This window comes from Cryptosporidium andersoni (genome assembly GCF_001865355.1).
Source record: "Cryptosporidium andersoni isolate 30847 chromosome Unknown contig_22, whole genome shotgun sequence".
NCBI lineage: Eukaryota > Apicomplexa > Conoidasida > Eucoccidiorida > Cryptosporidiidae > Cryptosporidium > Cryptosporidium andersoni.
In genome coordinates this window covers 2858-28532 of record NW_027122871.1, presented here as the reverse complement: position 1 = coordinate 28532, position 25675 = coordinate 2858, and the positions used below count along the sequence as shown (strand labels likewise).

The 25675-nt window shown below is 32.1% G+C and overlaps 13 protein-coding genes across 13 annotated transcripts; 8 read left to right on the top strand and 5 right to left on the bottom strand.

Annotated features, from left to right (window-relative positions):
- Nucleotides 1-46: 46 nt before the first annotated feature.
- cand_029500 (uncharacterized protein) lies at nt 47-1441 on the top strand (the record flags this gene model as incomplete). The annotated part of the gene is made up of 1 exon (XM_067213177.1): nt 47-1441. The coding sequence occupies one exon, from the start codon at nt 47-49 to the stop codon at nt 1439-1441; it is 1395 nt and encodes a 464-aa protein (XP_067067551.1).
- Nucleotides 1442-1453: 12 nt separating this feature from the next.
- On the bottom strand, nt 1454-1837 carry cand_029490 (uncharacterized protein; the record flags this gene model as incomplete). Its single annotated transcript, XM_067213176.1, has 1 exon — nt 1454-1837. The coding sequence occupies one exon, from the start codon at nt 1835-1837 to the stop codon at nt 1454-1456; it is 384 nt and encodes a 127-aa protein (XP_067067550.1).
- Nucleotides 1838-2469: 632 nt separating this feature from the next.
- On the top strand, nt 2470-4377 carry cand_029480 (AAA family protein; the record flags this gene model as incomplete). Its single annotated transcript, XM_067213175.1, has 1 exon — nt 2470-4377. The coding sequence occupies one exon, from the start codon at nt 2470-2472 to the stop codon at nt 4375-4377; it is 1908 nt and encodes a 635-aa protein (XP_067067549.1).
- A 157-nt stretch (nt 4378-4534) lies between these two features.
- cand_029470 (uncharacterized protein) lies at nt 4535-6694 on the top strand (the record flags this gene model as incomplete). Its single annotated transcript, XM_067213174.1, has 1 exon — nt 4535-6694. The coding sequence occupies one exon, from the start codon at nt 4535-4537 to the stop codon at nt 6692-6694; it is 2160 nt and encodes a 719-aa protein (XP_067067548.1).
- Nucleotides 6695-6748: 54 nt separating this feature from the next.
- Nucleotides 6749-7723, bottom strand: cand_029460 (uncharacterized protein; the record flags this gene model as incomplete). The annotated part of the gene is made up of 1 exon (XM_067213173.1): nt 6749-7723. The coding sequence occupies one exon, from the start codon at nt 7721-7723 to the stop codon at nt 6749-6751; it is 975 nt and encodes a 324-aa protein (XP_067067547.1).
- A 106-nt stretch (nt 7724-7829) lies between these two features.
- On the top strand, nt 7830-8837 carry cand_029450 (uncharacterized protein; the record flags this gene model as incomplete). The annotated part of the gene is made up of 1 exon (XM_067213172.1): nt 7830-8837. The coding sequence occupies one exon, from the start codon at nt 7830-7832 to the stop codon at nt 8835-8837; it is 1008 nt and encodes a 335-aa protein (XP_067067546.1).
- A 76-nt stretch (nt 8838-8913) lies between these two features.
- Nucleotides 8914-9549, top strand: cand_029440 (uncharacterized protein; the record flags this gene model as incomplete). The annotated part of the gene is made up of 1 exon (XM_067213171.1): nt 8914-9549. The coding sequence occupies one exon, from the start codon at nt 8914-8916 to the stop codon at nt 9547-9549; it is 636 nt and encodes a 211-aa protein (XP_067067545.1).
- A 493-nt stretch (nt 9550-10042) lies between these two features.
- On the bottom strand, nt 10043-13072 carry cand_029430 (uncharacterized protein; the record flags this gene model as incomplete). Its single annotated transcript, XM_067213170.1, has 1 exon — nt 10043-13072. One exon carries the CDS (start codon nt 13070-13072, stop codon nt 10043-10045), a length of 3030 nt encoding a protein of 1009 aa, XP_067067544.1.
- Nucleotides 13073-14542: 1470 nt separating this feature from the next.
- Nucleotides 14543-15625, bottom strand: cand_029420 (uncharacterized protein; the record flags this gene model as incomplete). The annotated part of the gene is made up of 1 exon (XM_067213169.1): nt 14543-15625. One exon carries the CDS (start codon nt 15623-15625, stop codon nt 14543-14545), a length of 1083 nt encoding a protein of 360 aa, XP_067067543.1.
- Nucleotides 15626-16326: 701 nt separating this feature from the next.
- On the top strand, nt 16327-19560 carry cand_029410 (uncharacterized protein; the record flags this gene model as incomplete). Its single annotated transcript, XM_067213168.1, has 1 exon — nt 16327-19560. The coding sequence occupies one exon, from the start codon at nt 16327-16329 to the stop codon at nt 19558-19560; it is 3234 nt and encodes a 1077-aa protein (XP_067067542.1).
- Nucleotides 19561-19860: 300 nt separating this feature from the next.
- Nucleotides 19861-21639, top strand: cand_029400 (protein kinase domain-containing protein; the record flags this gene model as incomplete). Its single annotated transcript, XM_067213167.1, has 1 exon — nt 19861-21639. The coding sequence occupies one exon, from the start codon at nt 19861-19863 to the stop codon at nt 21637-21639; it is 1779 nt and encodes a 592-aa protein (XP_067067541.1).
- Nucleotides 21640-21702: 63 nt separating this feature from the next.
- cand_029390 (casein kinase alpha subunit) lies at nt 21703-23256 on the top strand (the record flags this gene model as incomplete). Its single annotated transcript, XM_067213166.1, has 1 exon — nt 21703-23256. One exon carries the CDS (start codon nt 21703-21705, stop codon nt 23254-23256), a length of 1554 nt encoding a protein of 517 aa, XP_067067540.1.
- A 61-nt stretch (nt 23257-23317) lies between these two features.
- Nucleotides 23318-25302, bottom strand: cand_029380 (glycosyl transferase; the record flags this gene model as incomplete). The annotated part of the gene is made up of 2 exons (XM_067213165.1): nt 23318-25143; nt 25209-25302. The coding sequence occupies 2 exons, from the start codon at nt 25300-25302 to the stop codon at nt 23318-23320; spliced, it is 1920 nt and encodes a 639-aa protein (XP_067067539.1).
- Nucleotides 25303-25675: the final 373 nt, after the last annotated feature.

The following is a 25675-nucleotide window of genomic DNA, read 5'->3' as shown; positions in this document are numbered from 1 at the left end:
TATACTTAAATTTAGCGCATATAAACAGAAACTTTACTACAAACCAATGAACCTTCTATATTTAGCAATTTTCTTATTTATAGGTAAAGCTACAAGCAAAGCTGATTATGAGAGCAAACATGTATTGGGATCATTGGTATTTCTTAGTTGTGTTGATGGACAAAGAACAAACAAAGATGGATCATATATTGGTCAAGAATTTTGGAGCTCGATACTTAAGTACAAACCAGATGCTTTATTCTGGATTGGAGACTCTATTTACACAAGATGCAGTCATCCAGAGTGTATAAAACGGGGTTACTCAATACAGAATAGCAATAAAGAATATCAAATGGTCAAAAAAAGTGGTATATATATAGATGGTACATGGGATGATCATGATTATGGTATTAATGATGGAGATAAATATTTTGAATACAAAGAAACCAGTCAACAGCTATTTTTAGATTTTCTCTCAGTTCCTACAAATTCATCCAGGAGAGAAAGGAGAGGTGTTTACTCTTCACATGTGTTTGGATCAAGTCCTCAAAAACAGGTTAGGATCATACTACTAGACACTAGGTATCATAGAGATAGCACTTTCCTAAAATATAGATATGGTATATCTTCATATTCTGAATATGATTATGCTATAACAAGTATGTTTGCAGCATCCTTAAGATTTTTTTGTTCATATTTAGGTTTAGGTAGTAGCTACGAGGGTGATATGCTAGGTTATGAGCAGTGGAAATGGCTTGAAGAAGAATTAAGTAACTCTGATTCCGCAATAAATATCATAGTATCTTCAATACAAGTCTCAAATAGGTACCCTTTTGTAGAGTCTTGGGGACATTATCCAAGAAGTAGAGAAAGACTTTTCGAACTTCTTAAGAAATCTAAGCCCAGGGGGCTTTTATTTTTATCTGGAGATGTCCACTGGGCAGAAATATTTGGCGTTAAAGATAAATATGGTGGAGCTATTGAAGTTACTTCAAGTGGTGTTACACATAGTATAAAATCGGACAATTTAATTAATCATATATTTCTTTGGTTAACAATGCCATTTTACTCAAACTCACCAGATAAATACAAATCACGCTACACAAATAAAAATTTTGGGAAGTTAGATTTCAACTTTACTTGTGAAATAATAGATAATAAAGAAATATGTTCACAAGCAATAATTAAAATCACAATACATGATACCTTTGGGAAGCCGCAACTTGTAAATGAGGTACATATAGATTATAACGATACATCAAGATTACTACATTTAAATTCAATACCATCTATTATTTCTTCTAAGCCAACTAAGATACTAGTAGCAAGACTAGTTATCATATTAATTTGCTTCTTATTTTTATTGCAAACAGCTACATTAGCATTTTCAATTTTCCATTTATTGATAAGAAGTTTCATGAAACAAGTATTTAGAACTAAAGAAAGATTCAAGACCAACTAGAATCTCACTTTACTATGTAATAGAATTGATAAATTCGGGAGACACAGTTCTCAATAAGTTTCTTGCCTTCTTATTCCATCTCCGAATATTTTCAGTCTTTTTGATAACTTGTATGCCCGATGATCTCATTTCAAATTCAATCTTCCGTTTATATTTAAGCTCTGTATTTCTAGTTTTAGCACGTTTCTTGCTTTTAATTTCTTCATGTATGGACTTTTCTAGCAAGTGTACTCTTTTTCTCTCTTCTCTCTCTATTAGTCTATTTTTGAAGTTGACTCGCTTAGACATTGCAAATGTCTTCAATTTAGACTTTAGAGCCTCTTCATCTTTCCACTGTCTTCCACTTATTCGACTAGTGTTAGTAAATTTAGTATTAGAAAATATTGCATTGTCCATCTTCTATATTTCTAGTTTTGCATTCAGAAGAAAAAAACTAGTGGTGGCGCTTTGGGGGTTTTGTCTGATGCAAATAAGGTGGGATTTGATACTAGTAAGAACTAAGCAAAAGAGAAAGTACTATGGTGTAGTTTCTAGAAACTTGTTACTATTTAGAAATTGTATTAGGAAAGATCTTCGCCTTCGCCTTCATCTTGTAGTACATAAATTATATATTTTGCAGGAATAGATTCAAATAATATAAGCAACTTTACTTTAATGCATTTAGCTTGCACAACTAAAAATAAAAATGATAAGCAATCCAAGAATGCCAGGAAATATTACCCTTATGGACATATTGTAGTTTAATAGTTGACTTAGTAGCTGTATAATAATATAATATTGAATGTGCAGAATGCACATTATCTACTCCTAAGTAAAAGTTTAGTAAATTAAATATAGAGTACAAATTTACCAAAAAATGGTGAGTAGTTCCTTTATTTTAAGAAGTAAGCGAAATATCAGTATCAAATTCTGTAAATATTGTATCTTAATCACTGGTTATCTATCTTACAAGCCTTGACTATTGCGCTAAAATTCTAAGTGGTTCAGCGGAGAGTAAAGTTGGAGGCTTTAGTACTAAAGCTTGCAAAATGTTTTTTAGAAGCCTTGGATACAGCTCTCAAAATTCAGGGACATTGAGTCAGCTCAAGACTGAAAAGAATGTAGTGGACAATATAAGTGGTTATTTTGATCCTACAGCACTAGAAAGAGGAGCGAAGGCATTAAAAGAATTGGATGCATCACCAAATGCTCAGAAGGCCTTCGACTTAGTTAGGCTGCAAGAAGTTACAAGACAAATGGAAATAGAAAAAGAGATGGAGCAAAGTGCAATGTACAGAACTCAGGCACATAATGAAAAGATGAGAATAGAAGGAGAAGAGCGTCGTAAGACAATCAGTCATCAGCAAGAGGAAGAACGTGTAACTGCCCAATATAAAGCTAGACTTGAAGCTGAAGCTTATCAAAAAAAATTGCATGATCAGCAGGAGCAAAATACTAGTTGGTTAAAACAACAACATGAACAATTTTTACTTCAAGAAAAGGTTCGCAAGGACAATGAACAGGAAATACTATTACTAAGACAAAGGCAATTAGAAGAAGAAAAGAAGTTAGAAAAAGAAAATATAAAGATTAAAATTCGGGAGAAAACACGAGGCAAGATTCAGCTTGAAAGGGAAAATTTGGATATTCACTTGCAAGAACTTAAATTGCGTGCTGAGGAGAATAGGAAAACAAGGATAGAATCTATACAATCTATATTTGGAAATTTGTCAACTATGACTGGGAAATTGTATGAAGATAAGATGAAATTGGCCACTTTAGTTGGTGGAGTGACTTTGATTGCACTTGGCATATATGGTTCCCGTAGTACTGCTCAAGTTATTGCTGGATATTTCGAATCTCGCCTTGGAAAACCATCTCTTGTACGTGAGACTAGTAGAAATAAGCTTTCATATATAGGAGATTTTGTTGCAAAACAAACTAGTTTTTTAAAGGTACTTACTTCGTTTATGAGAAAGAGTGGCACTTCAGCTATTTGTGAAGACATCATTCTTCCGAAAGATTTGCAAGAAAGACTAGAGTGGACAGTAAATAGTTTAATAAATTCCCGCAAGAACAATATCCCATTTAGACACATGTTACTTTGGGGAGCCCCAGGTACAGGAAAAACTCTCTTCGCACGTACATTAGCCTTAAAGTGTGGCATGGACTACGCAATAATGACAGGTGGAGATGTCGGACCACTGGGAAGAGATGCAGCCAATGAATTAAATAAATTATTTAAATGGGCTAAAATGTCAAGACACGGACTTATATTATTTATTGATGAAGCAGAAGCATTTCTTAGAAAAGGAAGAGAATCTACAGGCTCAATATCTGAGAATATGCGTAATGTACTAAGTAGTTTCCTATATCATACTGGCACTGAGTCTAAAGATCTGTGTATCCTTTTAGCGACTAATGCTCCTGAATGTCTAGACAGGGCTATTTTAGACCGTATAGATGAATCATTTGAGTTCCCTTTACCTAAGCACAGTGAAAGGGCTATGATGATAAATATGTTCTTAAACCGGAATTTTCCCCAAAATTCTGTGCATTCTAAAAGGTGCAATATTAGATTAGATCCTACTATTGATACTACATTTGTTGATTATCTGGCAAGCAGAACGGAAGGTTTTTCAGGTAGACAGCTCTCAAAACTCATTATTGGTATGCAGGCAGCCGCTCTTGGTTCAGGAAGTAATATATTAACGAAGGGATTAGCTGAAGCAGTACTAGTATGGAAACTCGCATACAAATATGAGCTAAAGACAAACTTTGGGAGTAATATATATAACTCAGATGGAATAGTGGATATACATAAAAAGTCAGTTATACAATATAATCACAACTATCCTAAAGAAGATACTGGAAGATTAGCACTAAATATTGGTACATCAACAAATAGCTCATCTAAAAGTGATGATGAAGTGCAGATCTCTAGAGCTACTACCTAAATTGAATCTTTTTATCTATTTCAAATGAATTTGTTCTACTTTATTGCTAACTTCTTTCAATAATGCAAAGCGCGAGATTACTGTGGGTGGTATTAAAGTTATTTTCAATTGCAATATATCCCACAGACCTCTTTTCTTTAGTATCTTCTTTTTTGAAATGAGGAAATATAAGATTTATGTATTTAGTTTTATAGTATATATTGGATTTATGTTGGGTAAGGTTTATACTTTAAAAGGCAAGATCTGGAGTCCATTATTTGCACGAGAAATGGTAATAAATGCACTGGATTATAATACATCTACTGAACCGAGAAAATTTAGCCATATTACTACTAACTATTTGGATAATTTTAATAAATCTTTTCGTGATATAGGTGCAGAAATAATCCCCAGTCAAATATCAGCCATGGGGAATTCATGCAATAACTCTCAACCTCCAGTTCACTGTTCTGGAAATGAAACTTCATTCTTCAGTATACTCCCATCCTATACCACTACGACTATCACTGGGTTCTTATCAGAAGATTTCATATCATTTAATTTCACAAAGAACAAATCAGATCCACTCATTTCCTTATTACTGGATACAAGAGGTCAAACTGCAAGTGCAAGACTCTACTCCGTTGTCAACGATACAATCGTATCGTCAAACTTAACTGTAATTGACTTCTATTCACATATTCCACTTCCTCTATCACTAATCTCAGATAAATCCCTCGATAAGAAATTAATATTTGTAATGATATACACTAACACATCACTAACATTTGTAATTAACAATGTGGTATTAGCTACAATAAATATAAATATAGCTGAGGTTCCCCTACCTGTATCTCATTTGAATGTCAATGGTTTAACTGAAACAAATATATACGTAGAACCTTTTATAAGTAATTTGAGATCTAATTGGTGTAGCATTGATGGAACTAATTTGTCTAATATAGCAGTAGGTTATATAACGGTTCCATATGCTGTAGCATGTACTTCACGCAATATCTTAATTCCAAGAAGTATAGATTCAAGTAGTCAATTGGTATTAACTATTCCCGGTATAAACTCACTTAAATCTTTAAAGATAATGGATGAAGTTGTAGTTGATTTGCATGCTGAATCTGGAATTAAATTATTTACATTGATTGCAAATGACAATGGCGTGTACTTAAGAGGATATACTGGCAATCAACTTCAGCAAACAAAGGGAGGTTATAATCCATTTCATAATTTTGGATTTCAGCCAGTTTCCTTAAGATTTATATTTTCTTCACTTTTTATTATTTTGCTGATAAACGAGCTTCCATTATTTGAACCTATTAATATTCCTGATAACCAAATTCCATCACTTTTTTCAATAGAAGGACTAATTTCAGATGCAATAGTTACTCTACTTCCTTCCAAATACTGTACTATTACCAACAGACTGCAATCTGAAGTTTGTGTAGCTGATGGATCCTTGCCAAATTCACCAAATTTAGGAGGGAGAACTAGGAATTACTATGGTCATCTATTTGCTGCATCTAAAATATACGATTCAACAGAACTACCAACAATTAACTTTACCCTTGGTAACTCTCCTAAAGAAGCCTTCAATTATTTTGTAGATTTAAACTCAAGTATAATTGGATTATACCAAAATAATGAAACGACAAGTTTAGATGCACCTTTCCCACTGAATAAGTTATCAACAAATGAACCAATAATTTTAGAATTTGGAAAGCTAGGGATGCTAATTCAAAGTAAGATAAATAGTCACAATATCGCCGATTTCTTTAATTTATATGCATGGGAAGAACATCCCCAAGATATTTATATTACTGGATCTAATATACAGTTATTTTCAACAGCTTTTGTACCAGCAATTATGAATTGTTATTTGTTAGAGCATAAGGGATCATACCTTACATCTATTTGCATTGGAGATGAATTGTGTTTTGCTACTGGTAGCTCTGGTGGACCTAGTGGTGCATCATATTACTTTATTGGGAAACCAAAACATGATAAAATTGAGATTTCATTGCAAATGATTGAGATCTCGCTAGGAATAGTGATTGAATACAACTCTGGTCATATGAATATTTTGAGAAAGTCGTCATCTAACTTTAGTACTATTTACAGTAATAAAATTGAACGAAATGGATATATATACAATAATCCTGTTATTGGTATCATGGATACTGGTCAATTTCTTATTGTAACTATACAAAATAATGAAGTAGTCAAATTATCAAAGGGTGGTCTAGGAGTTAAAGGGAATATTTCCTGTGTGAAGATGACGTTAGTGGAGGAAGGCTTCAAAGCAATATATTTTGTTGCAAACTAGAAATTAAATATAATATTGAAATATTAGCATATTAATTTCTTTTTTTAAATAAAATCATAAGCATTTTGAAATAATTAGTTCTATCTTTCTAAGACGAATGTAAAGTGCAATTAATTCTGCAAGTTCACCTAAGTGAGTCATTATAAAATTGCAAGTAGCAGAAACTTTATCAAAAGCATCCATAGTTTGCTTTAATAACCCCAGAGTAAAAGGGCGAACTAGTGAGGCTGATAATGTTAGCCACAAAGTAATAGCATTGAGTTGGATATATGTAGTTTTAAGTATATTTAAAAAAAAGTTTCTATAATAATATATATAATAGGAATTCTCAACCTTTTTATATAATTCTTGTAAGGTATCTATATTTGCACTTTCAGTTAGTATTTCACCCAAAACAAGCTCCTTTCTTAGTGCAGCTTCAGATTTATCAATATCTACTATAGCTTTAGGAATATAAACTCCTGGAATAAGTGAGATAATACTTCCTATTGTAGCTATACATATTGCAAGAGCTAACAAAAAGTTGGGGACTTTTGGGAATATCCATACTTTAGGAATTTTACGGCTTAGTGAAGCCAGTAATGGTAAGTAAGCAACGGCAATAAATAGATCATGAAGAAATTTAATAAATAACATCTCAAAAAGAGTACAGAACCTCATTGTATCTTCTTGTATCCTTTGTGCAGCTCCTTCTTGCGAGTGTATTTCATGCCAGAAATCCAGGTAATACTTCGAAAGTGAAATTCTCCAATAAAGAATATACTTCCTCGAAGTAAAATTTAAAAAGGATTTCACCAAAATAATCAAAATTTTCGCCTTCAAAATATCCAAGAATTTTAGTAGAATATCTTTCAGTTGGATAGTTTCAGTATATTGTATAGCATACTGTAAGCTGTCTCCAAATATACGGAGTGCATCATTACTTGAAAGTTCAATTTTTACAATTACAAGTGAAATTGAAATAAACCAAATTAAACCTAAAAAGGCATATGTAGATGTTTCTTCACTAAAGAAAAAGTAATTTATCATTCCAAAATCCCCTTTTTTGGCATATAGACAATAAAGTGAAGTATTTTAACAAGCTCCCATAAGCGGTGTAAGTAAAAACTGCTAAGGCAACTCCAAAGACTAGCAGATGATTATATTAAGACTCTATAAATCAAGGAAATATGCTGTTAAAGCATGGTTAATCTCAATATTAATTATTCTGTTAAATATTAGCTATGCTATCTTCCATATTTCAGTCACCAATTGGTTTGAGGAAGTATACAATATCATTATTAAATCTCTCAATACAAATGATGATACTTATATCATGGAAGTCAGAAATAATATACTCAACTTACCTATATACCTTGTTATTTTAGGCTCTATACGTGTTTTAAATTCTCTTTCCTTATCTTTACTTTTAATGATATGGAGGAACTGTCAAACTAATAACCTATTTCATCACTGGCAAGTCATTCGTCATGTTGAAGGTGCTGCCCAACGAGTACAAGAGGACACATTAATAGTTATGAATGTAACTAGGAAACTATTTCCAAAAATAACAATGGCTTTTATTAAAGGTGTGAGTCACTTTCCTATGCTTTACAAGGCAAGTATTAAAATCGGAGGAATACCACCTTTTTATAAAAACTCGCAATATGCATTGTTGGTCTATGTCTTCAGTGCAATAGTACTTAGCTGTATAGCTTTAAGTATTTCATCAAGTAGTATCCCTATAATATTAAAAGAAAGCCAAGTTGCTGAAGCTTCACTAAGAAAGGACCTAGTTATTGGTGAATCTCATGCACTGTATGTTGAAAATAAAGATATTGAAAACACATTTTCATCTTTATCAAACATATACGAAAAATTATATTACACTATGATGCGATATGAACTTGTAAGTAGACTTTCTGAAAAGATTTTTGAGTCATTACCTTCAATAATTCTGCTTCCAGCAATATGCAGCAGGAAAATATCACTTGGGGAATGTATGTCAATAATTCGTTGTGTAAATTCTACAAGATCTCCTATTATTTCAATTTTACTTAACTGGGATAAAATAAATGAACTGTATGTCGCAGTAAAAAGACTTAATTCACTTGAAATTATGATAGCTAAACACAATACGGATTGTTTACTAAACACACAGTAATTTTGTGTGTATATTTATAATTAAGAGTACTTCTTTTTCTCAAAAATCTTGTGTTTAAGAGCAATATAAAAATTAGATGTATATAAAAATACATAGGAAATGGCTAAATTTAATATTTATTTTATGCCTTTTAGATATTGTTTTATGTATATCAAATGGAATGATAGATGATAACATACCCGCAAATAGTATGAATCTGGAGAAAAAAAGTCAAAATACTTCAGAATACAAATTAAGTACTTTTGAACCTGATCTCAATGAAACTTTAGATGATGATAACTATAACTATGAAATAGAAAGTATGCTAGAAGAATCATCTGAAGAACAACTTTCAGAAGGGCAAATTTTAGAAGCATGTATTTCATTACGAGAGTCATTTGAAAAAGAATGCCATGACATCACTTTGGAAATGCCACTTGTTTATTTGGTTAGTGAGTGTCAGAATTTCTCGCCTAACATAAGTAAAGTCAAGGAAATATCAAACAAAATAGTAAGTGTGCAGACAGATCTAGATATTACAGATATGCATGAATGCAACACTATGGTAGTTTCTACAGCCTTATTTCTATTCTCTGATAATATAAAGAGGGAATCGGATACTAAAACTAATGCAATGTTCATTTATGGAGATCCTATATATGAAGATGAAGACAATGCATCTCTAAGCTTGGAATCACTAGACATCCACGCTAGCCCAGAGGTAGAAAAGTGACAATATATTACCAACTATAAAGTGAGTAAATATTATTCAAGTTCTAGGTAAGGTTTAGGAGACAGAAACACATAGCAAAGGATTTGTCTATAAAGAGCACTCCGTGCATGCACCAATCTATACAATATTGCCGCGTTGTGATTTCTTCTCAAAAAAGATTGCTAATACCTTTAAATTGGTAAAATTCATTGGTAATAGCATGGAGTCATGGGATTATATAGAAATTGACGTTGGAGACTTTGTAAAAGATATTGAGCGAGATATATTGGCTTGGTTAGATGGTAAACTCACTACTAGTTCAAATGATTTATCACAACACACGTCTTTAAGGCAGATGAGTAAATGCAGGCAAAAGCGCCCATTTTTAGACACAAAAGCTAATTGTAAAATTTTCAGAAAACAACTCTAGCATATTATTTCTATGTAGTGAATAGTTTCATCAATTGTTATATATTATATCATGTAGTATATAGTTGAGTCTAATTTATTATTACTAGTTTTGAAGTTCAACTTGTTCTAAAACATTAGACATCTTCTTTAACAAAGTATCAGTTTGATTAATAATGTGTGTATTGATGACCATTCCGAAATAGTCATAGCAGTGATATTGATTCATAAAGGACGATATGACTTCAGGTACAGAATTCAAACTGCTGCAAAGTTCTTCAATACTCTTGGTTACATCACGCAGCTGCTGTTCCTTAGTTACAGTTTCATTATTTATGTGCTGAAGATAAACTAACAACTTAACAATATCGGTTTTACTATAAGTTTGTAGATTAATATCTCTAGGAAATTCAATATTTAAAGGCAAGTATTTATCCTTGTGTAATCCAATAGCCCATCTAAACCTTTCGATACGATCTCCAAACTTCAGGGCTTGTTGTTGCCAAGATTTTAGCGTATCTAGTTTTCCACTTGACTCATTTGAGATCCTATTAATCTGTACAAGTATATAATTATACATGTTGAATATCAGTTTCAATTTAGTTTCTTGTATTTTCTCTTCCTTCCATTTTGGGAAAGACAATTTATTGACTCTAGTTGTGAGATTTTTCATAAGTTCATTAAAGTGAGCTAGATTCTGCAATCTAATATCAACACATATACTCGATTTCAGTGAAGTTAATGTACTGTACTTCATGCGAATAGTATAAATCCTTGTTAAAAAGTTCAAAGTGTTTATAAATAAAAAATAGTCATGTGCATCAAAATTTAAATTTCTATCACCCAAAATAAAAGCCCCGGAAATATTTCTACTTAATTCTTCATAGCTCTTAATCTGATGTGTATTTATCTGATTTAACTGAGTAGTTTTATTTATATCCAGTAACTTATCTATTTCTGAGTTGAGTGGCGTTATCTTTCCGCCTAGTTTATTTACATTTCCACTTTCCTCATTATTAGCATATTTCTGATCTGGTTTTATCCCTTCATAAAACTCTAATAATTTTGGAGGCCATAAAACATGTGGTATATCAGAAAATAAATTAATATGATCATTTGTCCATTTAAAAGTCTCTTTCCCTTCCAAATTGTGTATTATTCCCCCTTCTGATCTAAAGAAGTCTTCCGGGAATAAATCTAAAATATTTTTAATTGCAACAGTGTTTGGTAGAGGCCAATCACTTAATTTTGGCATTATATTGGTAATATTAGATGTCGATATAAGTGATGTATATGGACCATGTGCAATCTTAAATGGATAAAATTCCCCATTTTGCAGCTTTGGTCTAGTACCACCAATGTCAGATTCAATTTGGTAAGGAGACATAAACTTCCATAGTTCCTTCAGATTTTCCAACTCTACATCGTTTCTAGGATTTTGAGGAACATTGCTTAGAACAACTACGTTGTTTAATGTTTCCTGGTGCCATGAATTTACTAACATCTCCTTAATTGCCCCCCATATTTCATTTGATTGAATAATGAATATACGATGAAATCGCAAAGGAAACATGTTTATTATTCCCTCTTCCATCCAATATGCAAGGATAGGGCGTATTTTAAACAAAAGTGACAAGTTCATTAAGCTGATACCACGACAGTCAATAATGACATCTATTGTTTCTACTTTCCCAGAAACAAACAAGTACTTTTCAGCAAAATTCATCAAAAACAAGACAAGATAAGTTGCAGACTGCTTCAAATTCTTGGTAGATATTATATTTTGTGACCTTATAATAAGAATTGGAGATAGGTTGCTACTGCGGCCTATGAAGTAGGCACAACCTTTGTATAGACAGTTTACTAATAAATGGTCATTGTCTTTAATGTTAAAGTTATGTAAGTTATCATTATAAGTTCCAAAAATACTAAAATTTCGCAATAAGTAAGGATATTTGTTATTTGAATTTAAATTCCTCATCCCTGTAGAACTTCCTGTTTGTAAAAGAAGCTTTCTACCCATTGAGTACATCGCATTGTGACAAGCCATTATAGGAAATTTGTTCTTGTGTGTCAACCAACCATCCAATGCATATCTAACTCTATTGTCAAAAATATACCGGGGAACCTTTCCAAAGTTAATCACATAATACATCAAGAAATTTTTAACAAGTGAGTGCTCTTCAGCTGATAAATCTACACCTGTAAAAATATGTCTTACATTTGAAGTTATCATATCTTTGGTAGGAGAAAATGTAAATATCTCTTCAGGAATACAATAATCTGGCAACTTTGATGATATAGTTATCTTCACTATATGATTTAGTCTCTCATCAATCATAGTTTTCTCATCAAAAACAAATTCCTCATCTGTCCGTGGATCAACTGGGGGTTGAAGCCAATTAGGAAAATTAATCTTATACGGAGCTACTTCTTCGCACAGTAAATCAGCAGTATCTATAGAAATTAATTCCTTACATTTATTAACTCTTTCAGTAGGTGAAGTTTGGGATATTGTCCGAGCAATCTTACAGATCTCCTTATCATCAATTTCTTTCAAATTTAAGGAATTTCTCTTAAAATCCAAGCGAGCAGCAAGTATAGGAGCCATATTTGCATTCATATTATTTTGAGGACAAAGTTTATGCCATTTCAATAAAAACTTCTGTATTTTAGATGATTTATTTGATATTAAAGTATTAGGATTGTTTGATATACAGCGGATAGCAAATTTACATGCATTCTCTAAAGGTGATACTAACTTTATAGGTATGTTTGACCTAGAGCTCTCATAACCTTTTAAAGGAAAGAAAAGAGAAATATATTTTTCACAATTACTTTTTGAACTCACAATTTTCCCAGGATGATTGAAGAATTCATCTTGTATAACCAGCTTAATTATCTGCTCGTAATCGCTTACTTCAACTAAACGGCCTTTTAGATACTCAACTATCCCATGAAACAAGCAATGAGCCACAAAAAAGATGAATCCTTCTAAACCACAATAATTTATCGCAAAATTGTCGAAGTCACTAATAATAGCTCTATCATGCGGAGGATGTTGTGAATCAAACTTAAATTCTGTAGATATCTTAGCTTTAATCCCCAAAATATTTAATAAGAGTGGGAACAACATTAACACTATATGAAAGTATCTCATCTACCAAATACTAACTTCTGTAAAGCTAAGAACTAGAAAAAAAAGGACATTCTTTTGTCAAAGTTTTACATTAAATAGTCAAGAAGTATTCTCAAAGTAATTCTGGTGCTCTGTACAGGTTAGTAGTAGCTACTACTACAGTTCCCGCCTTGAAGGATTATATAAATCTAAGGTGTCATATTACTATTTGAAGTTAATAATCTATACAATTCCTTTACAATACCGAAATTTTGAATTAGTTACTATCTGTTTTTAAAGATACCAATGATCCCCCGATATTTGTTTCACTGCTAGAGTTAATATTTTATTCTGGAAAAAGAAATCCTTCAACTTTGCCGCAATATAATTCTCTACTTTTCTAACACGCAAACAGTTCTTTATCCTTTTCTCTGTTAGTTTAATATTCTTTTCTCTCCCCCCCCTTTTCCACCTTTTATTTCTCTATCCCTACTTTTTCATTCCCCTATCTGGAATCTGGACAATTGCCTCTATGAAATTATCTTATTTTGTCTCTAATAGCGAATCTAACTTCTGGGTTTGCACTTACTGTGCTAACCTTGCTAGCGGATCCTTTACAATATATATTCCATAGTTATTGAACCTTCCTTTATTATAGATTTCATACTTCTATTAAAAATATTTTTTTTATTACAGAATAAATGGAGAATTATATAGTCCCACAATACTAATAACCCTCATTTATCTATGTTTCGTAAACTACCGGTTACTATATCGACTTACTTCTTTATTGCGAAGATTGTTCGTATTTCTATATGACCGGTATATTGCATATTTCGAGCGTATTACACAGAACTATATGCAGCTAAAAGCAAATTTATTATTTGAGTATTGTGGCTTGTCTGTTATGGTATATGATCCATTCTAGCTAAAGTATTATATACTTAATTTTTGTAAATTACAATTAATTGGAACAATTGTAGCAATTCAATAGTATCCCAATAGAAGAGTTTATTGTAGCAACATTATAGTCAACAAGTGTTCATTTTACTATTTTATCTTTCCACTGTATTAGTCTCCTTTATGTTACAGTATCAACCTTTTTGCATAATGCTGTATATCTATAACATCTAATTCAATTTATATTCCTATGTCGTATACAAATTTAATTTCGACACCTTCCATAAAAAGGATATTAAATTATGGAAAGTTTTAAAGTGCTCATTTATGGTGATTTATCAGAGATAGGCAGATAAATGACTTTTCTGTATGGTGTATATTGGTAAAATATCACAAGTTAGGAAGTTCCACCAGGTAAAATTAGATATTGAATTCCTACAAAAAAAGTACAGTGAAACTGCCAATAATTTATTACTCAAAAGCTTAAGCATGATTAAACATTGAGAAAAGTAGTCATTCTTAACAAGCCTATTATTTATCTAACAAAAATTTGGTCATGAATATGAAAATCTACTTCTATACGCAGAGCTAACTGACTTTTCTTTGAATTGTAGGTCTTATAAAGCCCCTTATATTTGTCACTAACCCCCCTAGTGAACTTAATATACCATCAACTGTGCCAATTGCACTATTGATTTTTGAATCCACTGCTTGTAATTTGTTAGTAGTAGTTTGAGTACTAGTAGTTGTAGGAGTAGTCCCCCCCCGTAATTCTAAATTCTTAATCCAGTCCAAAAATTCAATTTTTATATTCTCTAGCCACTGAGTAAATTCATTTAGAGCTCGCCCCCTTAAATTTGTTCCCGCATTTATAAAATCTAATTCTGTTATTTTTTTAGGGATGGTGCGATGTAAATCTATCATCACATCAATAAGCTTGGTTACAGGTGCCGCTACTATGTAGCATGGGCATATTGAGGGGTTTTTCGAATCAACAACACAGCCATCAGCAATTGATGGAATTATCTCAACGGGCAGTGGTGGTTCAACTAATTTGCAAGCATTTGGAACGAGAAATATATTATATCTTCCATTTCTTATCCCAATACAAACTGTAGGTCCACGCAACATATCAATACATTCAAATGTTGTAATTTTATTATCATAGTTACAATGCTTTGACCAAGTACTATTATTTTTTTGGCAAAGATCTTCCCGAAAGTAATCTATACTGCTAAAATTTGCAGCCTCTCTGGTAGTATGATCTCTGGTAATATCGATAGTTTCATTACTAACATCAGTTACTTCAACCAGTGTCCTCATAGTTGTATTATTTATATCATTTTTTGAAAATATTGCTTCTTTATCGGGAAGTAGATTTTTTATATACTGTATTCCTGACAAAACAATTGACCAGTTCCAAATAGGCTCTTCATAAGAATCATAATATTTAGAGTTCATTAGAGCACTATAAATAGGGAGTGCATAACAGCAACTAACAGCAATAACTGCAAACATTATTATTGCAATACTTCCACAACATCTTCCGCATGCTGAACAGGAACTTTGATTAGATCTTTTCTTTGAGCTCCTTGCTTTATTGGGAGAAATCATTAACAAATTTGGGCTTACCAAATGTGGAATTTGTCCAGCAGTAGTAAAATTTTGCATCTTAACTTAAGTATCTAATAAAACTAATTATATTTTCTCTAAATACTAAATAGTACAGAATATATTACATTCGTGATATAGTATAATGGAAGACTGGCCATGGACTAGGGCCCTTTCCCATACTTTTTCTTATATATTTTTGCCACAACTAGTAAGTATTAGCCTTGGCTTTACAATAGAGTGATATACTTCTTATAACTATAAAATATAATTTGATTTTAGAAAAATTGCACTTAAAATATCAGACTTATGACCAGTCCATATAAAGCTGCTTCTTTTGCTTGATATTTCAGGCTAATAAAGTAAATTATACAGAAGTGACTAGATATTAAAATTTATAGCTTGTGTATTCCATAAAACTTAACTTAGTACTTCTTCTTGAGTATAATTCTATGCTTGTACGATCTCAAACTCCTACAGCATTATACGCGCCTTTAGATCTATCAAAAAAACACTTTCTTTTTTATAGATCACAGAAATACGTTGGAGTAACCATTAGTAAATATTAGTTCTAACAAAAAACGGAATTATTAAAGGGCTATAAATTCATCTATTATTAGCCTCTTTATTATATTTTGTTAGCTATTCAGGATAACACATTTAATTATCTGACCTGTGGACTTCCATAGTTGAGGAACTAGGTCTTTAATTTCTGGAGAACTCCGTGAAATACATTACAGGGCAACATCAGAAAATTAGAGATGTTTATTAATTTATTAAACAAGGTAGGAGCTCTCACAGCTTTACTATTTCTGTGTATATATGAATACCAAATAGTATATGCATCTGAAGCTATCCCCTTTGGACAAGCTATTAATCCAATTAGAACTGTATCTCAAGTTTACGTGACTTCACCTTGGGAAGTTCCATCAGAAAATTCCAGGTGGATTAGGAATTTAAGAGAATACCAACTTCCTTTAGGTTTCATTCCTTTGGCAAGACGATATCAAAGAGTTAGTGATACTGCAATTTCTGAAAGATCAAGGCAATGGGCAGAGATTGTTTGTTGGAGATTCCAATCTGATCCTAAATACTCCTCAGGTCCACTTAAGTATACAATTAAGGATTTTGAAACTATGTTTCAGCAATTTGCGCACTTTGGCTGGAATCGTGATAGCTGTGAACAAGTACTTATTGATATGGGAATAAGTCAAGAATCTTCAGAGATGTGGTGTTCCAATGTTGAGCCATGGGGACATGATGAATGTGCTGATCTAAACTGGGTAGATTTTGTTCTAGCGGGTGATATTGAAGATTATTTTCAGGGCAAACTTGAATTACAAGCAATTTGCAGACTTGTTCAACTTGTTAGACCATCTCAATTGCCAAATGTGAAATATCGCTATATTTATGAAGTATGTCAACAGAATATTCTTGCTCTTCGTGATCCCTTAACTACTCAAACAGTTACTGAGGAAGATGCTGAGATAATTTGCAACATGATGGATTTTACGTTATCCGGAAACTGTAAGCAAATTCCCCCTAAGCAAATTAAGAAGGCGAGAGACCTGTCAGTTGCTTTTGGAGAAGAAGTTTATCCCAGATTAATGGATTTTAGAGTTGATGATGCATGCAAGGTTTTAGTAGCGATGCAATCAAGTGGTGATAGGTCCCTCTCCGATAATGAAAATATTGAATTCTGTAGAAATGAAATGATTAAGATATTGTGGGAACGTGCTGAAGAAAAGGGAGATCTTTTATGCCCATGGGGTTGGGATATAATATCACAATTTGTTGGGGCTTGTCAAGAAGTTTTTAAGAAACATGCAAAGAAGTTGAAGGATTTAGAAGAGAATGCCATTGTTTTGACTAGGGGATTCTTTAACCCATCTCAGTCATACAATACAAGATGGTGGAAGACATCTGTAATAGGACAAAAATTGGCTGCTCTACTTGCTCAAAATCCTATATTAAATCAGTCTATACAAGAAGGTATATTATCTCCAACACAGCTTATGTGGGCAACTAATATTCATGAAGAGTATAAAAATATGGGACATTCTATTTATTCACTGATTGAGGTGATTAATATGGTCAGAAGATTTGATGCGAATGAACCTCAGAAATCTTGTGAGAGTCTTCTAAATCTTTATCTTGGGAAATTTGTTGATAATAATGAAAATTTACAAAGAGAACAATTTACAAAGACAGAAGTAAGAGCGATGTGTTCTGCACTAGAACGTCAGTCAATAGAGACTTGTAGAAAATATTTAGTATCACCATTAATTGGGGTTGCAAGAGATGTGAGATCATATTTCCTGAAAGAGATGCATGGTAATTCATTAATGCAATTGGAGGATATATGTTTATTTATATCTGCATTAAATATACCTAAGTTAGCTACAAATAAACATGTAATAGAAAGGAGGTGTTCACATGCAATGAACAAATTTATTCTTAAAACTGTTAATTTAACTTTTGCACAACGCTATGGGCTAACTAGTAGCCAGCAAAGTCAAATATGCCAACGGATGGACGTTTGGAGTTTGGATAAATGTGAAAAGCTCCCTGAAAGACGTAGATCAACTATATTTGTTATTTCTAAGAAACTTTATGATCTATCTTCTCGTTATGGAATACTGGAATATAGAATTGATGAGATGTGCAATGCACTTGATAATATGGGTGATAATCCTCCACGAGAAAAATGTCAATATATCATAGTATCTGAATTCTTTAGTAGATGGTCAGATTCTAGTAATAGTTTAATGCAACTTGCACGCCAATTATGCCATTCACTCTTTGAAAGAAGAACAACTGGTCGTGAGCTTAATGAATTAACTAAAGCAATGAATCTAATCAAAGATTTCATGGATCAAAAAGGTGAGTATGCTTTTCCTTATGAAGAAAAGACATATCAGCAAATTATGGATGAACGTAAGAAGGGTAAAACAAAAGTGACTTCATATGAACTTCTACCAAGTCTATCTGAGGGAAGTCAGGTTGAAGCTCAGCCGGGAGTTCTAAGTACATTGGAATCTGTAGAGGAATCATTCTCTCCTGGAATTGAAGATATCCGGGGTCAATATTACTCTAACCTGACTAGTGTCCAGATGGAATTACTGAATAAGATTATTTCTCATCGCCCTGAAACTGGAGAAAAACGTGGAACAGTTGAGCAATTTGCAAAAGTTATTTATAAGTTGGATCAATTTAATGTTCTTGAAAGTTGTGCTGGACAATTACAAGATGAAATGAGTTATACATTGAGAGCTGCTAGGTCTATTTGTGCCACAATAGATCCATTACAAAGTGATAGTTGTATGGCTGCTCAAAGAATTGACTTGACTGCGGCGAAACTTATTCATCAAAAATTAGCTACAACAGCTTATACAAGGATTTTCATCAATTTATCACATATTTGTGAAGTTGTTAATCATGTAAATATTCTCAAATTTGCTAATAAGGTTAGATTAGGACGTATGAATCTTGGAGGTCCAGCTTGTAGAAATGCCTTCAAAACTATTATGTTTGCAAGATATTTGCATAGTCAAAGTTCTCAACTAATATCACAGTTGTGTAATGTGATTGATATAACTAGTAATCCACAATTTAATGGTGGCATTCTAAAAACAACTCAGGAAAGATATCTTGCATTTAAACTTGCAGATTCATATGGTCACAAATTAGACCTGCTTCCACCGAAAAAACAACATCCAATATCTTGGACAGGCATTATGAATGCCATTCGTAAATTACACATTACATCTGACGGAGTTACCAAACATCAGTGTTCTATTGCTATGAAGGCGAGTTTTGGAAAATTTAAGCAATTTAGTTTGGCTGATTCTACTGAAGCATGTTGTATTGCAGTAAACTGCAAAGACTTTGTTTCTAAGTCAAAGAATTTCTCCACTCGAGCTAATTATGAACAGAATGAACTTCTTACTGCATCTGAAATAGATATACAACTTTCACAAAACTCTAAGACATGATAGTAAGCTTAATATTAGAAAGATGTTCAATTCAAGGAAATGTGCATTCTGCAATATATTTATCTAGTATAGACTGACACTAGCTCCAATTTTCGTGCCAAAAGATTGCTGGTGTATAAACTGTGATTTTTAGCCGACCTTTGAGAGTTAATAGTAAATCCTAATACTTAATTTTAAATGAAAATCCCAGAGTCTTATACTATTTAAGAAATCTTAACTAGTTGACGGTTCCTTCTCATTAAATAATTAGGCGTAACACACATCGCACACTTTTTCCCTTAACTTGAATATATTTGTAAAATGTCCTGTGAATCAAATAATTCATTAAGTCTAGCAGATAATATAAAAAATAGAACTTGCTATTTCGGTGATATTACTGATAATGTTAACCACGAATTTAAAATTAAACATCTCATTTCCAAATTTCAAGTTGGTTACTCTATTGAGATTCTACACCCTGGAACTGATTTGATCCAAGAGTATATAATTCTGAATCATCTAGGAGCAGGATCATATGGTGTCGTTGTGTTGGCACAGCTAAAAACACTTTCTGAAGACTCTCCAGTGCACCGGAAGAGCTCATATAAAGTTGAAGTAGCAGATAAGGGTAACTTTTTAGCAAATATTGGTGAGGAATTTGTAGCCATTAAGATTATTGATTTGGAGATAGCTAATTCATATATGGAACGTGGGGATTCTATTATTATGGCTCAAAAAGAAATCAATTTCATGACTGATTTACAAGATTGTCCGGAAATTTTGCGATATTACGCAACTTTTTCAACAGATTCATACCTATTTCTTATAATGGAATATGCTCAGGGTGGATCACTTTATAATCTGTATACCAAGTATGGATCTTTTCCTGAAGATATTGTAGCATGTGTTGCATATGATATTTTGAGATCCCTAATCAGACTTCACGATAGCTCTTTGGAAGGTTATATTGTTCATAATGATATAAAAAGTGCTAATATACTTCTTTCAGATAAATGTATATGCAAACTAGCTGATTTTGGTGTTGCTAGAGAAGTCAATAGACATCACATTATAAATGACAAATTAGAAATAAGTGCCCCCCTCAATAATGGTAGCTCAAACCTTTTAGGAAGTCCATATTGGATGGCTCCTGAAATAATACTTGGATATTCTTGTACCTCAGCATCTGATATATGGTCATTTGGTATTACACTGTTAGAACTTGCATTGGGTAGAATTCCATGGCCAACAACATTTATATCTGTATCATCCTTACTGCAAAGTTTAGTTAATTCAGCTCCACCACAAAGAATGATAAGAAAAGAGATTAAAGCATTGTTTTCTTCTGAATTTTGGGATTTTATTGATAATTGTCTACAAACACAGCCAAATAGTAGAAAAGCTGCGAGTGTGCTAATTAAACACCCATTCATTAGAAAGAGAAAAAGATCTGAAACAGTAGAAGATTACATAGCCCATATACAAGGAAAGAGGAGATCTCAATTGACTAATAATAATATCTTACGAATTATATTGAATAAATTAATGCATATACACCTACATTTAATTAAAAATCTATTCTTAATACAGTCTTCAAATTTTCGTAGTAGCTCAAAAAATGACTCCAATATCACTTTTTGCAATCAAAATAAGTACAACAGTAAAATATCAGAAAAACAATATACTCAAGAGCTATTTACAAGTAAATTGAGTACTAATGTAAGATCTTCCCCATCTGAAGATCTAATTTCAAATAATTTACATGTTGAAAATTTTCATCTACTATCTCAAGGAAAAAGTCCTCTTAGCAAACGAATTAGTGTAAAATCCTTGTCTAGTATCGTAAATAATACCTGTAAAGCTATAAGAATATCACCTCAAAATTTGCCCTGGATACTTTCAGAAGCTAGCTATAGCTTCAATGAGACATCTACTATTGAATTCGAGCCTATAATAAACAGAAATGTAGAAGATACTAAAATAATCAATTCAAAAAGTGATATGAAAGTATCAGAAATCAAATATACCCAGGAACTTGAAAAAAAAAGTAAAAGATGCCGATTTTTAATACTTAGAATTTGTTCCTGCAATAAATTGTGAATTTTAAGGTATCAAGAATAGTGCGCATAATGAATTTGTAAATAAATCAAAATAGGAGCTAGTATGTATATAAGGATTTTTATATATATATATTTAGGAATTTTACTAAAAATAATTGGATTATGTTGTGAAATTAATTTCCTTGGTGAGGCTGTTCAACTAAAAAGTGAGGCTGATTATTTTGATTTTGATCCTGTTCTATACAGGGATACTATTTTTAGGAAAAATGACAAACAAATTTGTTATATTAAAGGATTTCAAATAGGACAGGGACGTTATTCAAATGTATTTTTATCTTGGCTCTTTAAATCCTGTCCATTTAGCTTTGGATACAATATTAGCTCCCCTTACCTCATAGATATCGTTAAACTAGGCATCTCTAACTACTATCTATCGACTTTAGAAGGGACTCCAGTAGTAATTAAAGAGCTTAAAACTATTGTTGGATGGAAAGTAAGACGTGAAATTTCCATTTTAAAAAAGTTGAACAATGAATTCTTAAGTACAGAAAATAACACAAAAAAATTGAAGTTAAAAAAATTCAGTAACCAGGGTATCATCTATCATGAAGGATCTGAATCAATAATTAAGCTAATAGATGTTATATCATATTCAAATAACACTGATTCTAATTTGGGTGATTCTAATAATATTGGTATAGTGATGGAATTTATCAAGAACAAACCTTTCTATTCTCTTTTAGCTCACTTAGATTATAATGATACTCAAAGTTATTTCAGAGATCTACTCCTAGGATTAGATTTTGCTAACTCTATGGGAATTTTTCATAGAGATATAAAACCACAAAACTTAGTTATTGACTTGTGGAAAAAAAAACTTAAAATAATAGACTGGGGTTTGGCAGAATACAGTGATCTGCATGCTAATTTTAGTCCAAAAGTTGGATCTAAATCATATAAGTCACCTGAACTGTTAATTGGAATAAGAGAATATAACTACTCTATAGATTCTTGGGCTGCAGGATGCATCCTTGCTCAGATGGTATTTCGCCTAGGAACTCGTAAGACTAATTACTTTTCGCAGATGTTTTTACTCTGGCCTAATCATTTTGTAGGGATATATTCAACTATTATGCAAGAAACAGATGTCTTATTTCCTGGGTGGGATAATAATGATCAACTTGTAAAAATTGCCTCTTTATTAGGTGGGGAAAATATCATTTTGTTTGCTGAAAAGTACAATAAAACTATACCCAAGAGTGTTTTAAATTACCTAAGTAAAACTAAGCCTTTATATAAATCAACTAAACCTTGGTACACACACCCAAAAACATTTGAGTTCTTAATTACCGATGAAAATAGACATCTTATTACATATGAAGCTTTAGACTTATTATCAAGATTACTCGTTATTGATCATGAATACCGATTAACTCCAGGAGAAGCTTTAAAACATCCCTATTTCAGGGTACCTACTACAAAGCACCATTTTATTGGGGATTCTTTCGAATATAATGGGATTAATTTAAGTATACAAAATGTTATAAATATAAATGAAGGTATGATGACCCACTTAGAATATTGCATTGTACCAAAAATTTTTGAAACCAATTGTAGTTTATATCCTGATAATTATTACAGGCAGTTATTACAATAAAAAAATAATATAAATTAGTCTAGCTCCTAAGATTAGCTAAGATCTCGGTAATCACGATTTATTAATACAATTTCACCACATCAAAAGAAAAAGAAGAATCTTCTACTGTAGGGCACCAAGTCATTACTGCTTTATTATTGAGGTTCCTTACGCAACGACTTGTTGATTCGAATGCCCTTGTTCCATTAATCTTTATTCTTAAATAACCATCTTCACTAAAGGGTAAAGTGCCAATATGATTGAAGATTCTGCTGGAATTTTTAATATGAGCAAATTCCAAGGCATCTAAATCATCATATGGTTCATCGAAAAGAACATTGTCATAGCCATCAAAGTGCCAGAATTGATCATCTGTAGTCCCTGCAATAGCATCTTTGAATTTACATTCAGTTACTCTCAAAATAGAATTATTTACAACACTAGATGGACCTCGAGAAAGACATCCATAACTAGGAAAACGATTCATAATAAGTCTTCTCCCAAGTATTACCATCCATTGCTGAGCAAAGTCTTTAGAATTACATTTGGTGAAAATTACTGCTCTGTCAGAAGTTCCAGTTACGACTTCATTGTATGATGCTGTCAAACATAATCCTGTATCTTTATGTATAAATTGACGGAAATTATCCAACAATAATCCTCTTCTGTCAAAAGATGGACGAAATTTGTTTATGTACCAACTAAAGGGTTTACAATTTAATTGACTTTTTATCTGATAGCGACTATCAAGCTTGACACCACTAGATGTCTCATTTAATGATTTAACAACACTGTGTATATCTTCAAAATATTTGTAGCGTTTTTGATCTAACCATACTAATGCAGTGCGTTTTTGATTACGCTGAACCTGCTTAACAAGTTTATTTTCAGGATTAGGCTTGGGGTCACGCTTAAAAATATGTCCAACACGGCTGTTTAACTCAACACGTATTTCACCACCACAGCACCAAGTACGAATTGACTGTTCAATATTCTCCCCACCCCATTCAAGCATTCCAGGATCATATTTTCCAGATTCATTCCACCATTGTCTGGTTATAGCATAAAGACCACCTGAAGCAATAGGAACAACATCAGTGAAATCCTCATACCAGTTAAACTCAAAGTTCCAGTCAAACATCATTTTTAGTCCATATGTTCCAACATCCTCCCAAGTATACCTATCAATATCTTCAATCATGGGACAAACAATTGCTTTTGTATTTAACTTTAGTCTATGCACAAGTGGTTCAATCCACCCCTGTTTTGGGCGACAGTGGCCATCCATAAAGACAATAACACTAGAGCTAGATGCATCTGCTCCTAGTATTCTACTTCTAATAAGACCTTCACAAGTGTTTAATCGGATTATCTTGACAATATTCAGTTGAGATTTTGATAATTCCCTTCCTATTATGTCAGACACTTTTTTTTTTGAGCAATCATCTACAATTATTATCTCTTTTAGCCATTTCCTTGGTGAAACATCTAGTGTATATGATATTGTCTTGGTAATAAATTCATCTTCATCTCTAACAGGTATGATTAAACTAATTCCATCAAAATTCTCAAACTTATATGGATCGAATATACCAGAACCATTTGTTAATAATTCTAAGGATTTTTGAGCTAAAATATTCGATAGATTGTCAAATTTACCCTCAAATATAATTTCAGCTTTTGGTACAAAATAAGCTGTCAAAATATTTGCCCCTGTGAAAGTTAGAGATATAAGGGTAAATATTACCCAAGGTTTCGCTAGCTTTTGTGGTAATGGAACACTATCATTCTTCTTGAAATTAGGTGAATAATTCCTATCTCCCTTTAAATAATAACTTTTTTGCCTTGTATTTATCTCAAATAATAATGTAATGATGAGCAAGATAATTGTAAATAAAGTAAAAATAGCTAAAATAGAAATTAGCTAGTGAGAGTATGGGGAAAAAATCATAAATTGCATTTAAACAACTTACCTTTAGAGCACGAACTTAACCAAAATAGGAATAGCAAAAATAAAGCACATATTCGATTATGTGTTAATATACTTAAAGGTAATCTAAGAAGCATTTTAGAAAGTATTTGCTTTAATAGCTATTTGCATTATTCATGCGGTAGCCGGTATGCAAGATGTAGGGGAGATGATTGTAAGTAATGGTAACATTTTAGGGAAATCCTAAGGATTATTTAAATATAGGTTTAATAAATTTTTATTTGTATATGTAATGGTATTAGCAGGAGTAGATAACAGAAGGAATGCACAATAGACAAATTTACAGGTGGAAAGGTTTAAAGGTATGTTTACTTAGAAATATCTTACAATTAATTATGATGTATTTTAGAGTTTTATTACCATTGTACTTAATATAAATATCTTAGGATTTTGTAATGATATATTAAAGATCAGCAAACAGTGAAGTAAGATCATTAAAGGCGCCTAATA